The sequence below is a fragment of the Phasianus colchicus genome, chromosome 6 (genome assembly GCF_987193195.1).
Source record: "Phasianus colchicus chromosome 6, bPhaCol1.hap1.1, whole genome shotgun sequence".
In the NCBI taxonomy this organism is placed as follows: Eukaryota; Metazoa; Chordata; class Aves; order Galliformes; family Phasianidae; genus Phasianus; species Phasianus colchicus.
In genome coordinates this window covers 42,150,703-42,165,844 of record NC_143441.1, presented here as the reverse complement: position 1 = coordinate 42,165,844, position 15,142 = coordinate 42,150,703, and the positions used below count along the sequence as shown (strand labels likewise).

At 40.9% G+C, this 15,142-nt stretch overlaps 1 protein-coding gene and 1 long non-coding RNA gene across 6 annotated transcripts in view; one reads left to right on the top strand and one right to left on the bottom strand.

Annotated features, from left to right (window-relative positions):
* The window catches only part of LOC116244378 (uncharacterized), a 64,580-nt gene extending 53,338 nt beyond the window's left edge, over positions 1-11,242 (bottom strand). For 2 of the 3 annotated variants that reach the window (XR_004170178.2, XR_004170177.2), the window contains exons 1-2: positions 9,465-9,565; positions 3,684-3,793 (exon numbers count right to left, since the gene is read on the bottom strand). This is a non-coding gene — a long non-coding RNA (uncharacterized LOC116244378). Of the gene's footprint in view, positions 1-3,683; positions 3,794-9,464; positions 10,661-11,063 lie in introns of those variants that run through there. The other variant, XR_016467873.1, reaches the window with a different exon arrangement.
* The window catches only part of PFKP (phosphofructokinase, platelet), a 41,741-nt gene continuing 36,171 nt past the window's right edge, over positions 9,573-15,142 (top strand). For all 3 annotated transcript variants that reach the window (XM_031615993.2, XM_031615994.2, XM_090143104.1), the window contains exons 1-2: positions 9,573-9,635; positions 9,877-10,019. In XM_031615993.2, coding sequence (XP_031471853.1) covers positions 9,634-9,635; positions 9,877-10,019 — 145 coding nt within the window. In that variant the 5' untranslated portion in view covers positions 9,573-9,633. The remainder of the gene's footprint in view (positions 9,636-9,876; positions 10,020-15,142) is intronic.

The window sequence follows — 15,142 nt, the reverse complement described above, 5'->3', positions numbered from 1 at the left end:
TTGTGATTCTTGATTAATTACTTTTATTGATGGCAATATGATGGTTAAGACAAAATTAAAACATCTTTTGCTCTCTCTCCTCCTGAAAACATTAAATATGCTCCATCTATGTCTCATCACTGAAATCACCATTCAATTTATTAACATGCTAATTTCTTTAACATACTGATCCTAATCTAATGGTATTACTCAAGCATATAATAAAAATACTTTGTACACTTGCATAATTTATCAGACAGTAATTTCTCTTATCGGATTTCTCTGGTATTCCAAGGAATCATAGTCAATTACTGGCAAAAAAAAAAAAAAAAAAAAAAAAATCAATATGTAAAAAGCCAGACATCAGTATGAGATTTTGACTAGCACACGCTCTTGAATACTATTTGCCGCAAAAGCTTACAACATTATTAACTCTGTAAATAGTAAACACAACTTGTCTTTTTCTGCAGCTCTGCCCCAAAATTTAAATATATGCATTCAAAGGAAGCATATAGATGCATTTTTACAATAAATTAATATTATATACATTCAATCTAACTATTTAAATTTCAAAGAAAATGAGAAAGGAGATGTCACTAACAACTTTCACAAGAATACTGATCATATTGAATAAGGTATCCTGACTTGCGTCTTATAAGTGAAATGACTCTGCTAGTTATTAAAGGCTATTTCTTTCTTTCATAAGTGGAAACATTACATGTTTTTCATCATCATTTATGCTCTCAAGTCAGTGTCATAAAAAATATTCAGAAGAAAGAATACAAAATTAGTACCAGTTAAGTATGGTACTATCCACAGAGAAAAAAATCTCCTGAAACTTTTACCGCCAGTGTTAGGAAGTAAGGAAGAATGAAATGGAAAGGAAGTTGTAAGTAAAGAAATCAAGAAGGAACAAAGGAAAACGGATGGTTGAAAAAGAAAAAAACAAAAACAAGTAGACAAACAAACAGAAAAACCTGGAAGATAAACTGAAACAATGAGGAGAAGAGCAAGACACAAAGGATATGCTTAAGAACAAGAAGTACTGACTGACTAGGAAATAGTATACACAAAATTATTACACTCTGTTGAAGAATCAATCTTTGCTATTATGCATTATTCATGACACAAAATAAAGGGTAAAGACTGTTTCTTGGAATGCAAGTAATTTTGAGCAAATATTTAACGTTATTGCTTTCTTTAAGCACTTGTAATTTCTCTCAGAAATTGCTTGCTGCTAACACACAAGCTGTATCACAGAGCCTCATAATCTGCTTCATTGAAAAAAAAATCCTTTTCACTCAGTCCTGCAGAAAGAAAACTTCACAACATTCTGCTACACAAATATTTTGTGGAGGACACAAAGGTGACCTGTAGACACTGGAATGTATTTCATTTTTCCAATTATGCTCTTCCTCCACCTGTCAACATCCAAATTAGTGTTTCTGTTTAGACATTTTGAATACAGAATTCCATTTCAATCCAGCAGTAAGACTACACAATGAATAACAAGAAATTTTGGAAAAAAAGAGCAGTCATATATCATTTCATTTCTCTCGACAAGCTATCACTAATAACTGAAGTATGCACAGTTACCTACATTATCATGCATAACGCTAGAGCTTCCAATTTTATTGAGGCTGGCAACCTGTCATAAGCAGGGTTCCCCCAAAGGATGACATAACTGAAGAGCCCAGTGTAGGCTGGGATCTGTGTGGATGAGGAGCTGCCTTATAGAAATGGACCTGAGGGTCCTGGTGAACAAGCCGAGCACCAGTCAGAAGTGCACTGCTGTAGAAACAAAAGCAAATCAGCTCTGGGCTGGATACGCAGGGGCACAACTAGTAGAGACTGGAATGTGATCATCCTATTCTATTCATCTTTTGTCAGGCTACATCTGGACTACAGCATCTGATTCTGGTACCCACAATTCAAAAATGACATAGATTGCAGAGGGTCCAAAAGAGGGCCACAAAGATGAATGTAAGGCTATAGGAAAGACTGAAGGAGCTAAGTATTTTCATCCTGTGGAAAAAAGGAGCTCCTCACTGTTTTTCAGTACTTAAATAGAAGCTACAAAGGGGATAGATGCTCTCTCTTCATAAGGAGCAACGTAAAAAGAACAAAGCAAAAGTTGTAGCAGGAAAGTATGGAACAAAGGTGTGGAACTGAATTCCTCTATGTAGAAAAAAAGTAAATAATAATAATAAATAGCACCCGCTGACATTCATCTATGCTTGCTGAAAGCATAGAGACCAGCCAGTGGATGTGAGCGCAGTGATGTGGTGGGCGTTGTGTTTTATCAACAGCAACAGTGACATGAAAGACAAACCAAGCCATTCTGGACAGACATGCAGATTTTTACAAGAGTGGCATTCAACATTTTTCATAAGTGGTGAAAATGCATAGCTAATGATATGTTGAAAAACAGTGCTGTGTAGCTGAGAATTTGTGCTGTCAAATAGTGTGCTCTTTGTACTCTTGTAGTTTCCATGGAAATAAATAGGAGGCATTACTTTCAGAGTGACTGACATATTTAATTATATTGTCCTGTTAATTCAATATTTTAAAATTGAAATCTTTGTGACAGGTAACTGCCATTTTGATATTTGTAGAGAATCAGAGATTATATTAAGGAAGAAATGAAGTTACACTTACCAAACCAATTGAATTAGTTTAGGTCAGATCATTACTTATTATAATCCATTTTTTTGAAGCATAATAATACTACATAGCTTTAAGCAGCATAACAGAGAATAACATTTCAGTGTTCATCTGTGGGTATTTTGGTGTTGTTGTCATTGTTTTGTGTGTGTGAGTGCATATTCTGTTTGTTTTCTGTTTTTTTGTTTATATGTTTTTTATGATACCCAATGTCATAAATTGGGAAAGAGGCATCCCTTCCCTTAAAAAAACCCTGATTTATACCTATGTCTTTCAGATTTTTTCTCCCTTTTCCATCAAGTCTGCTGAGGGAAAAGATGCCAAATGATCCATTTGGCCCCAGTCCACATAAGCAGTTAGCTGATGTCTCCATATTCATGCTGTGTCAGAAGCTAAAGCCTAAGCATTATTCTAACCAGATTTTTCTGAGGAATATCAAAGAATAAATTTTCAGAGAACTTAATATCATCTCCTCATCTGAAGTGACCTCCACAGTTCTCACTTTTTATATAATATATATAAAATATATTATATATATATATATAATACAGCCTAACAATTGCCACACATGACCAGAAATGGGCACTCCTAAGAACAGCCCCATCTTTGGCCCAAGTGCATTGAAGCTTTCCACAATCTGTCCTGTCAGAAAGAAGGATACTTTATTTTTGTATGAGAATGCTTTAACTCTTCTGTTGAAGCTCTTACAAGGATTCACTAATTCAGAAATAATGTACAAAGGATAATACCATCTAATAATTACGTATTTAAGGCACACATCTAGAAGAAAGAAGTTATGTGTACCAGACAATACTGTAAGGATTTTTTATATTTTTATATTATGCAATAAATTACATAAACATGCAATTCATATCACAAGTAGTAGGAATTCTCCTCAACACATCGAGACAATTCATACTGATTAAAATAAAACATCCGCAGCACCATATTCTGAGAATAGCATTATTAATCTATAATTGTTCCATGTGAACTATGAACTTCTATACATGGCCCTACTCAATTCACAGCTACACACGCACCTGTTGTAGGTCATAGTACTGCAAGCTTACAAATTATCCTGTGGCACAACATGATGGCTCAATGCTGAAGTTCTCAAGGTGAGAAAGACAGACTTGCATATTCTTCTCCCCTAAAAAAGGAGAAATAATTCAGTCAATTTTATGATTCATTACCCATTTAATTAGTATGTTTTCTCTTAAATAAATGACTGAAGCAGTTTTTTCTGTTTCTGTGGTCTTTTAAACGAAACAATTATGATACATATATGACTAGCACAGCTCAATCATCCCAAGCCTAGTATATCTGACACAATCCATCTTTCATAACACAAATCCTCTTTGATCTGCATTATTTTGAGTGGTGCTTAGCTCAGTGTTGAATTTTTCAAACCAATAAAAGGAGAAAAACACACTTTTAATTTAAGAAGTGGAGACCAGAGTTATATGGATCATGCCAAAACACTAAAAAACATTTTTGAGGTTTAAATATTGTTTTTTTAAAAAAAAAAACTTGTGTTTTTTTTTTTTTTTTTTTTTAAAGCTAGGTTACATAGAAATATATCTAACATTAAGAACGTTTGTATGATAGTGGCAATGAATAATGAATTTACAAGCTGGAAGCAGAAAGAAGAAAAAATAATATATAAAAAAAATCAAATAATGAACCTATTGAGCATGGATTACAAATTGCAGTACATACATGTCATTTAAGAAAACGTGTGATTCTACACTGGAAAAAAAAAAAAAAAAGGAATGTCTGGAGCACTTCTCCAATGAAGGAAGATAGAGAGAGTTGGGCTTGTTTAGCTTGGAAAAGGTTCTGGTGAAACTTCACTTTGGCCTTCAAGTACCTGAAGGTAGCTTGAAAGTGGGAAGGGGAGTGACCTTTTACACAGTCTGATAGTGATAGAAGAAGGGGGAATGGCTTTAAACTGAAAGATGGAAAATCCAGTATAGATATTAGGAAGCATTATTTACTCAGACAGTGGTGAAGCACTAGCAGGCTGCCTGGAGAAGCAGTGGATGCCCCATCCCTGGAAGCATTCAAAGCCAGGCTGGAGGGGCTCTGGCAGCCTGATCTGGTGGGTGGCAGCCCTGCCCATGAAAGAGGGCTTGGAGATCTACGCCATTTTATGATTCTATTATTTTCCATACATCTATGATAGAATAGAACCATAGAATCACCAAGGTTGGAAAAGACCTCTAAGATCATCCAGTCCAACCATCCACCTATCACCAATATTTCCTAATAACCACATCCCCCTCAGTACAACATCTAAACATTTCTCGAACATCTCCAGAGTTGGGAAGTCTACCAACGCCCTGGGCAGCCTGTTCCAGCACCTGATCACATCCTCAGAGAAGTAGTATTTCCTAAAGTCCAGCCTGAATCTCCCCTGGCACAACTTGAGGCCATTCCCTCTAGTCCTATCACTTGTTACATGGAAGAAGAGTGCTACTCCCACCTCACCAAAACCTCCCTTCAGATAGTTGTGGAGAGCTGTAAGGTTACCCCCAAGCCTCCTCTTCTCCAGATGGAACAATCCTAGCTCCCTCAGCCACTCCTCATAAGACTTGTGCTCTAGATCCCTCACCAGTTTCGTTGCCCTTCTCTGAACACACTCCAGTGCCTCAATGTCTTTCTTGTAATGAAGGGCCCAAACCTGAACACAGTACTCCACATGCACCTCACCAGTGCTGAGTACAGAGGGACAATTACTTCCCTGCTTCTCCTGGCAATGCTATTTCTGATACAATCCAGAACACCATTGGCCTTCTTGGCCACCTAGGCAAACTGTCGTCCCATATTCAGCTGAGAGTCAATCAATACCCCATGTCTGTTTCCTCTACACAGTCTTCCAGCCACTTTGTTCCAAGTTTGTAGCATTGCCTGGGGTTGTTGTGGCCAAAGTGCATGACCTGGCACTTAGGTTTGTTAAACTTCACCCCGTTGACCTCAGTCCAGCTATCCAACCTGTCCAGGGCCTTCCTATCCTCAGGTGGATCAACACTTCCTCCCAGCTTGGTATCATCTGCAAGGATGCACTCAATGCCCTCATCCAGGTCATCAATAAAGATATTGAACAGAACAGGCCTCAATATCCATCCCTGAGCAAAACTACGCATGACCAGTTGACAGCTGCATGTCACTCCATATATTACCATTCCCTGGGCCTGGCCATCCAGCCAATTCTTTACCCAGCAGAGTGTACTTGCCCAAGCCATGGGCTGCCAGCTTCTCCAGAAGAACATTGTATCTACTGTCTAGTTAGACTACCTCAACAGCCTTTTCCTTTTCCACCAGGTGGGTCACCTGATTGTAGAAGATGAGGTTGGTCAAGCAGGACCTGCTTTTCATGAACCCATGCTGACTAGGCCTGATCTCCTGGCTGTCTTGCACATGCTGTGTGATTTCCCTCAGGATAATCTGCTGCAAAACCTTTCCTGGCACAGAGGTCAGGCTAACAGGCCTGTAGTTCCCCACATCCTCTTTATGACCCTTCTTGTAGATGAGAGTTACATTGGTAAAATAAATAAATAAATAAAATTGGTTACATTGAGACATTTCCAGTTGACCAGGAATGCTGATAGATGATACAAAGTGGCTTGGCTAACACCTCCACCAGCTCCCTCAGCACCCTCGGGTGGATCCCATCTGGCCCCATGGACTTGTGGCAGTCCAGGTGGAGTAATAGGTCTCTAACAGTTTCCACCTGAATCACGGAGGGTTTATTCTGCACCTCATCTCACACTTACAGGTCAGGGGGTAGAGTACCCTGAGGATAACTGCTCTGACTTTTTAAAGACAGATGCAAAGTAGGCATGGAGAACCTCAGCCTTTTCTTTATCCTCAGTGGCCACATTCCCCGCCACATCCAGTAAAGGACGGAGATTCTCCTTAGTCCATTACGAAGGAAATAACTTGTAGAAAAATACTGTTAAGTTAACAACAGTTGTAGCTAAACAATCTTGAGGATTAAAAGATGGATTAAAAGATGGGACTGGAGCACCTCCCCTATGAGGACAGGCTGAGGGAGCTGGGCTTGTTCAGCCTGGAGAAAAGAAGGCTGCGGGGTGACCTCATTGCAGCCTTTCAGTACCTAAAGGGAGCCTACAAACAGGAGGGGAATCAACTCTTTGAAAGGGTGAGTGACAGCAGGACAAGGGGAAATGGTTTTAAGCTGAGGGAAGGGAGATATAGGTTGGATGTCAGGGGGAAGTTCTTTACGGAGAGAGTGGTGAGGTGCTGGAACAGGCTGCCCAGAGAGGTTGTGGATGCCCCGTCCCTGGAGGTGTTCAAAGCCAGATTGGATGGGGCCCTGGGCAGCCTGGTCTAGCATTAGGTGGAATGGTGGTGGCCCTGCATGTGGCAGGGGGGTTGGAGATTCATGATCCTTGAGGTCCCTTCCAACCCTGGCAATTCTGTGATTCTGTGATGGATGGATAGCTTTGATCTAGATGGAGCACAGGGAACATACAGGCATAAGAAGGATGCAGTATACTATCTGCAGTGGAGAGTATCAGGGAACAGTTGAAATCCACCCATGCTGTTCCTATCCTGTATAAAGTGACTGAATAAGGTATTATAGTAAGAGGAAAATTAGAGCACCTAATGCACAGTGTGCAACTTGGCTGCTGATGTTTTATTCATATATATTTTTTATTATCAGTTTGAATATCTCAAAAAGTCTATTTTCTTAGTGTCAGTATGATTTATGCACCTGTACCCAACTGCATTGCAACTGTATCCCACAAGGTTAAACAGTATTGTTTGCCCTAACAGTCTTCAATATTCAAGCCAAGAATTCAGTGCTGGCAACTGTAGCCCCGTAAGATATTTAAGCACATCAAAACTGCTTTGAGAACAAACAGTTCGACATCCCTTCCTTCCTCCCACCTCTGTCATTAGCCTTTACACAGTCAAAATACAGTTCTCTCCTGAGAGCTGTCCTAAAGAACAATGATAGCTGTAATAAATGCTAAAAGCAGTGAAATTGTAGGACATATCCTAATTAGACAGGTGGGAAAACAATTGCATCAGTTATAAGGACAAAATTTTTTACGAACCATAGAGCAGTCGGCAAAAAAAAAAAAAAAAAAAAAAAAAAAAGTACTTTCAGAAAACATAGCTCCATAGCACCAAAGGTATACTTGGAAGTAAAAGGGACATGTCTAGTTCAAGACCAAATGTAAATGGTTTAATAAAACTGAGTAAAATAAGTCAGTTCTAAAGATGAGCTAAGTGTCTGTACCAAAGCAAATCACTGCAAAGCTTCCTCAAAGTATTGCTCAGATGAGAAATTATTAACAGCTGCTATAAAAGTATATATTGGCCTAATTCCAATTGATATTAGAGGCAGTGTATAAGTATTAATTAGCTTTTCCAGAGTTACCCTTAAATAAATTGATGTAATTTCATTTCATATTGAAGTCATTCAAAGTGGGACTTTATAGGTGTTATATATTTCTACAAGAAGAAGTTTACCTTTGTTATTACAGTTTGTTACTTGGGGATATCTTCAAATACAGGGAAACAACACAATACATTCCCTACATTATCACTAGTGCAGCTACTTGTAGAAAAAAAAGCACTCAAAGTATGCAAGCTATTTGGAAATGTGTCTTTTCCATTGTCGACACACTCGTCTTAGCCTCTGAGATTTGCAAATATAGAACTGCCCACATAATAGGCATAGACATTTCTTTGCACGTACAGTTTCTGGAAGCATTTATCTCTGAGTAATATTGACTGAACTACTCAAATGACTGTATGTATGCCTGTGACTGTGTGAAAGTTGACAGGATGAGAACACGTATTTTTTGAGTAAGAATTGTTTAATGTGATGTAGTTGTTGAATCAAAACAATAATTATTACAGCAATTAAAGTATAAAACTTGAGTCAGCATGTTGCTTCTGTTCCTGACTCTCCCTGACTTTGTAATTTTGGTCAAGTAACTTAGTTCCTGATTCTGCAAATGCTTTTACTTACGTTTCTCTTTATTCCACAAAGAACTGTTTCTGGAACAGCACATTAATAAACTTAATAAAACAAGGGTCTGTTTCTGCTGTGACACATGCCACATCGCACAATGAAGCAGAACAAAAGGTATGGCAGGACAGGGCTTCCATCCAGTTTCTCTCATTTGCTTTGCCTCTCCTCCTCCCTTAGACTCAACATGTGTCTCCAAGCTGTGAATACTTGTAGACAGGGATTTCCTTTTCCTACGTGTGCCTGAATGCCTGCAGTGCTTATAGATGCTGCACACAGACGAGGCCCTGTGACATAAGCTGTGCCACACCATGGCCGAAATAACCTCCTCTGCTCCTTCAGCCAAAGCTGCTTTCCTCACTAGCTGAGTCTTTTCAGCAGCAGCCAAGCGAGAGACAGAAAGCGCCGCAGCACTAGAGGAGCCGAGCAGTAACCTAAGCAATGGGAAAGGGCTGGGAAGGGAAGGCTGACTCTCGCAAAGGGGATTCCCCCCGCAGAGATAAGCCCTGACAGCGGGAGGGCCCGAGAGAGAGCTCTTCACAGGAGGGCCCCCCCGGCAGCGGCTCCACGCACCACGCTGTTACTCAGCACTCCGGCGCCGGGAGGATGCGCGAAGTCCGTCCGACGGAGCTCCCTCCTCCCCCCGCACCTCCCCCTGCCCAGACGCCAGCCATGTTCTCCGCATCGCCCCCACCCCGGGCCCCGGCGGCGCGGGGGGAAGGGCTCAACGGCGCCTCCCGCTCCCACCTGCGGCCCCTCCTCCGCCGCTCCCCCGCCTCGTGCACACCCCCCGACCTGCCCGCTTCCTTACAAACGTAACCGCCCACCCGCGGCTCACGACGGCAGCGCGTCTTCCCACTGGCTGCTCGAGCCGGCCGTCAACCGCCGCTCGCGGAGGGGCGTTGGAAGGTGGGGCTGGGCGGGCTGTCAGCGGGAGCGGCCGGAGGAAACGGCGGCGGTGGCGGGAGGTGCGGGGTGCGATGTGGGTGCAGCACGTCTGATCTCGCTCGCGTTTTCTTCGTCTCTTTTCCTTTCTCCGGGCTTCTCGCGTTGCTTCCGGGTTTTTTTTTTTTTTTTTTTTTTTTTTTTTTTTCTCTTACCGAAACACGTTTTGTAAATACATTCCAGCACCGTTTTTTTGTTTTTGTTTTTTAAACGTTATTTATTTATTTATTTATTAATTGGAGGCCAAATACTTGACAGAGCCGCTTTCGCACTCCCAGGCAGCAGGGCCGAGTCGCAGGAGCTCCTTCATCGCCTCGCTCCGCGCCCCCCGCAGCCATGGATCACCAGCCCAAGTTCTTCGAGAACCTCTCCGGCACCGGGAAAGCCATCGGGGTGCTGACCAGCGGCGGCGATGCCCAAGGTGGCTATGGGGGAGCAGGGGGGAACGAGGAGGGTGGAAGGGAGGCTGGGGCGCCGAAGGGAAAAGAGCAGCGGGGAGGGTGGGGGAAGCCCTCGGGGGATGGGGTGAGGGAGGGAGGAGCGCGGGGAGCCCATGCGGAAGGCAATGAGGGGAGCGGGGGCAGCTCGGCGTGGGGAGAGGCTGCTGGAGGGACTGCGGTGGTCCTCGGGCTCCTATTTCCTCGCTGCCTCTCTTACTGAGGCCGGTGAAAACCGTTTTTGCGCGGCCTCCGAGCTGCAGGCAGACCCTCTCATCCGTCTTTCCCTTTCTCATCGCGTTTCCCTACGCGTGGCCTCCTCCGAGCCTGGCAGGGCAGAGGATAGAGGCGCTCCGGGAACTTTCACCACCAAAATGTCTTCACTCCGGGAAATGGTGGGGAACGGATGGCTGGTGGGAACCAGAGGAGGCTGCCTGGCTGCTGCCAGCCCTCGCCTCATCCGCTTCTCGCTGCGTGTTGGCACCGGCAGCGTTTTCCTGTTCCTACCCGTGATTTAAAATCTCGGGTGGTGCTTGGCTCTCCAGCCCAGCAGGAGCGTGCTGCAAACGTGTTTCACTAAGTGCCTGAAGTGTGCCTAGCCACGGGAAGAAGGGGAACAAAAGACCTATAGACGTTAGAAGAAAAGAGAAAGAGCCTCGATCGCAAAATACTTAGTTCTGAAGTCGTGTTTTCCCGCACTTTCATTTCCCTTTTTCTACCAGAAAGCCTCACATAAATTAAGTCTAAAGTTTCAGTTGATTAAGGCTCTAAATCTCCTATTTTTTTTTTTTTTTTTTCATGTGGCTTAGCAGGACTCTCCACTTTTGCCAGTTAAGTGAGGATTGCTTTCAGCTTCCTTTGCTGAAGTCACAACTATGTTAGTACTATTATATTGCCAGAGAGTGCTTCGGAAATACTTTAAGTTAAGGAATTTTCCTTTAACACGCTTTTTGAAGGGTAAAAAAAAAAACAACAAAAAAGCCTCTTTTCTTTGTGCATGGGCTCGGTAGTTTAAATACCAGAACTACCTGTCCCGCACGTGGACACGTGTCGGGTCTTGCCGGGTTTGGGGCATCCTCCCGGTTCTTCCAGCGTGTGAGCGATACCAGCAGCACCCCCAGCTCTCCGGTGCCCGCTCCCCGCTGTGTCCCCGCGCCGGCAACTCCACGGAGCGGTGCCTCCGCGCTCCCTCCCCGCCGCCGGTGTGTACGTGATCCGCTGCGAGTCGCTGCGGATTCCGCCTCCTTGCGTCATCGGGGCTGGGAGAAGCATCCTCCCGCCCTCACCCCGCAGGAATAACGGGGAGTCCCCGGTTTTACTTGCAATTATCGGGAATCTTTCTAATCGGGAGTGCGAGGGCTCTAGTACCAATCAGAGAGGAAAACATTGTAGTTCCTGAGAAAAAACAAATCGATGACCTTAAATGGCTTCTTCCTTGCTCCTCAGTCGGGTTACATTTGTTCAAGTTTTATCTACAGTTTGCTCTCAGTGTTGTTACTTCCACTGCTAAATGATTCCAGAAGGAACTGTGAGTCAAAGCTTCTCTGTGTTGATGGTCTGGTCCCCAAATCGCCATTTTAACTTCTAAGTGTGACAGGGCATTGCCTCAAGCAGCAGTAGCATGTTCAGCAAGAGGCTGACTCGCTTCCGCGTGTCTGGAGATTATATAATGCATCAGCAGATGCATCTCTTTTTTATAGTGGCCAGCAGAGATTAATACTTTATGTGAATTAAGGCACTTAAAGGACTTTCAGAATCTGCGAGTAGCTTCTAGACTACCAGAATCCACCAGATTGCAACTGCAGCAAGGTAAAGATTAACAACAGTGTAAGTTGCTGTCTGAGGAATGAGGTGGCTGCGAAGACTAAACAAAGCAAACTGGATGGCTTCCAAGATATTTTGTAGGCAGCTTTGTTGACCTAACTTAGAATAATTAAAATGTAGTTTTAGAATTTGGTCCTTTGGATTGAATGACACAACACAGCTGACTTCCATAAACCTTACTATCTTGAGAACAACGTGGATGTGTAAAATACAACCTCTGTTCTGTTTGCATGCTAGGTTAGGCGTAGGACAAGGGACAAGATGAGTCATGCTTTGTCAAGGTCATTTGCCTTCTGTAGGGCAAATGTGCTAGAGAAGTTGTGATCTATGAGCAGAAGGAAATACAGTGAAGTTGCTGCAGAACTCTTTGAAGATACATGTTCAAGCAAAACTGTATGACAGGCAAAACTACCAACTATGAAGTAGGCAAAAAAAGTGAAAACAGAATAGTTTCAGACTCCTGTTTTCTTTCAGATTTTTTTAGATAGACATCAGAAATATTCAGATTATCTGTAATGCAAACCAACCTCAGAAGGAAAGGCAGTGGAAAGAGCATCAATTATAGTTACAATAAACATGAGTCTTCATCCCAGTAAGTGCCTTGATTTAGATAGGTGGGCAGTAAATCTTTGCCTAGAACAAAATATGCTTGATATTTTAGAATACAAGTTACTGCCTTTGTGGCTGCTGTACCTTTGAATAATTTAGGAGTAGCATTATGTAAAATACACAAGCTTTTCTATTTATGGGATATTTTAAAGCGTAAACTACTTCCTCGCTTTTGTGGTACTTTCTTGCAAGGTTTTATGCTTGTCTTTTTGACTAATTGTGGAATATCAAGGACTATAATGTGTACCCTTCCTACTAGGGTTATTATGATTCAGTCATTGCATTTCTATCCCCACCATAAAGAATATGCTTGTGTTAAAGAATGTATTAGTGGTTTACTTTATGTCAGTACACTATTTAAATATTAAACCTATTTTACTAATGTGTGCAAGTACTAAACTTAGCAGGCATTACTTTACCTAGCCAGCTCAATAGTGAAGTAAAGTAAGTACTTTCTTCCTTAAAGTATCTTGAGAGAGAAAAGAATTTCTGACAGTTACTCTCAAACTCTGGAGTTGATTCAGTTTCTGCACTGTTTCTAAATGATGGTGACTACCGTTCAGAAAGGTGAACTGAAAATGGGTTTTGAGTCACTCTTCTGTCATCACACTGCAGCACTTGCCATGATCTGCTTTAAGTATGGTGGTAGTATTTTATGCTGGCTACTGGTACCATGGATAATTTTGACAGCTGTAAGTTACTTTTACACTTGTACAATCTCATATCAGACTGCCTGTTCTAGGATCGTGATAGGTATGGCGCTACAGCAAGAAAAGCCATGTCATCTGAAAGCTAATGGAAGGCAGATTTGCATCACTGGAAATATTGAATTTGTGGCTTTTGCCCATCTACTCACTTGGGATTATTGTTTTTTAAAGGTGATCACGTTATTTTTGAGACAAAGTAAGAGGTTTACTGTGGTGGCAGATAACAAGTAAGGGAGGTAGAATATGGATTACCTGATAATGTCCTAGAATGCCATAGACAGTTGCTGCTGAAATAAAGACTTCCATTTCTCTGTCTGAAGCATTTCAGACTTACCAATGATGTTTCAAGGCATATTTAATATGGTAGCATAGATGTACTGCTCTTGTCATGATCGGTTACATTGGAAAAATGAATTGTGATTGCTGGATGAATAATAAAATAATAAACTAATAAAATGCACTCCCTTGTGATGTCCAAATTGTGGAGTTTATCTGCTGATGTTTAACGTAGTTTGACGATAATCACTGAGGCATCTGTCTCAGAAAATAAGATTCTATGTTTCTACAGACATAGGCATGTGCAAAAAGCATTTAACTTAAGGACATGCACGCATATATAAGTAAAGTCAAGGCTTACAGTTATTAATAGATGAGTGTATCTTTTTCATGACATTTAATATTTTGGAGGAACTGCATCTATAATTCTAAGATTGAAAGTAGACTGTTAGGATGCTTTTTAAATCTTGAAAGAGATATGTATCTGGTATAGAAGTTGTGTAAGTATTTGTGCAGTACAAGACTCTGATCTAATACGGTGTTACTGTTAGAAAAAGTCTGTGGTATTCAGGCATATAGAGTCGTTACTGTGACTGCAATAAAATGTGACGTGATTAAAGACAAATGGAGAAAACTCCAATTACTATTATTTTTTTCAATGATTTGTTCAGTTTTTGTATTTGTGTTTTTTCTCGTCTTTCAGTATGATGATTATAGTCTCTTAATTCATTACCATATAGTCTCTTAATTCATATCCATTTTTGTTTCTGAATAAAGGCTTTCTGGTTGATAGTGTTAAGACGTTCCTGTAGTTTGCGTGTTTTGCTCTATAATCTTTTAACTCAGGTTTCTTATTCAAGATAGTACTTAAGTACTTGCTTCATGGTTTAGCAAACATGTTTAAGCCAATACCTGTCTTTAAAATTGGTAGTACTTAAAGATTTTTTGATGTGTGACCAAAATGCATGTTTTTGACTTTTCCTTGGTTAGTATTATAGTTACTTACATAAGCGCTTCTTTTAGTTAACTAAAGCAAAAAAAATTAGCTCAACATGATATAGTGTCCTAGTTTTATTCCAACTTCTCTGTTGTAGTTCTGTTTGTGTATATGAAATAGGATGCAGTCATGGGACAGAAATATTCTTTTGAGGAAAGGGATTTCTTCAAAATAACTTAAAAATTTCAGCAGTTCTGTTTGTAACTCTGCTGTGAAAAACGAATGATTTCAAAGACAGTTGAATAGACAGTAAATTCCTAGATGGCTTTACATAATTCCTATAATTAATTCGAGTAATTGCAGATAGCTTAAACATTGTTGAGTCCAAAAGGACAAAATAAATCATTTCCTCTATCAAAGGCTTTAATGCAAAAGCAAATGATAATTGAGAAAGAATTTGAATAACTCTTATGTTATTAAAAATAATGTTTTTGTCTGTGGCTTACTTTTGAAGCTGCTATTCTAATCCTATGTGTTTATTGGTGTAGTATTTATTACTCAAAACTAAATTCATGATTAACTGGGTAAATCTATTTTTCAGTAATAAGCATAAAATTACATTTCATAGATATTATGGTAATTCATAAATGCTATTGTAGGACTCCATGGATAATGAAATAGAGCAGCGTTTTGTTAGATAAATTATGCAGAGACTTTGTGAAATGTTCTTATTTACATATTTGTATTGCTGCAA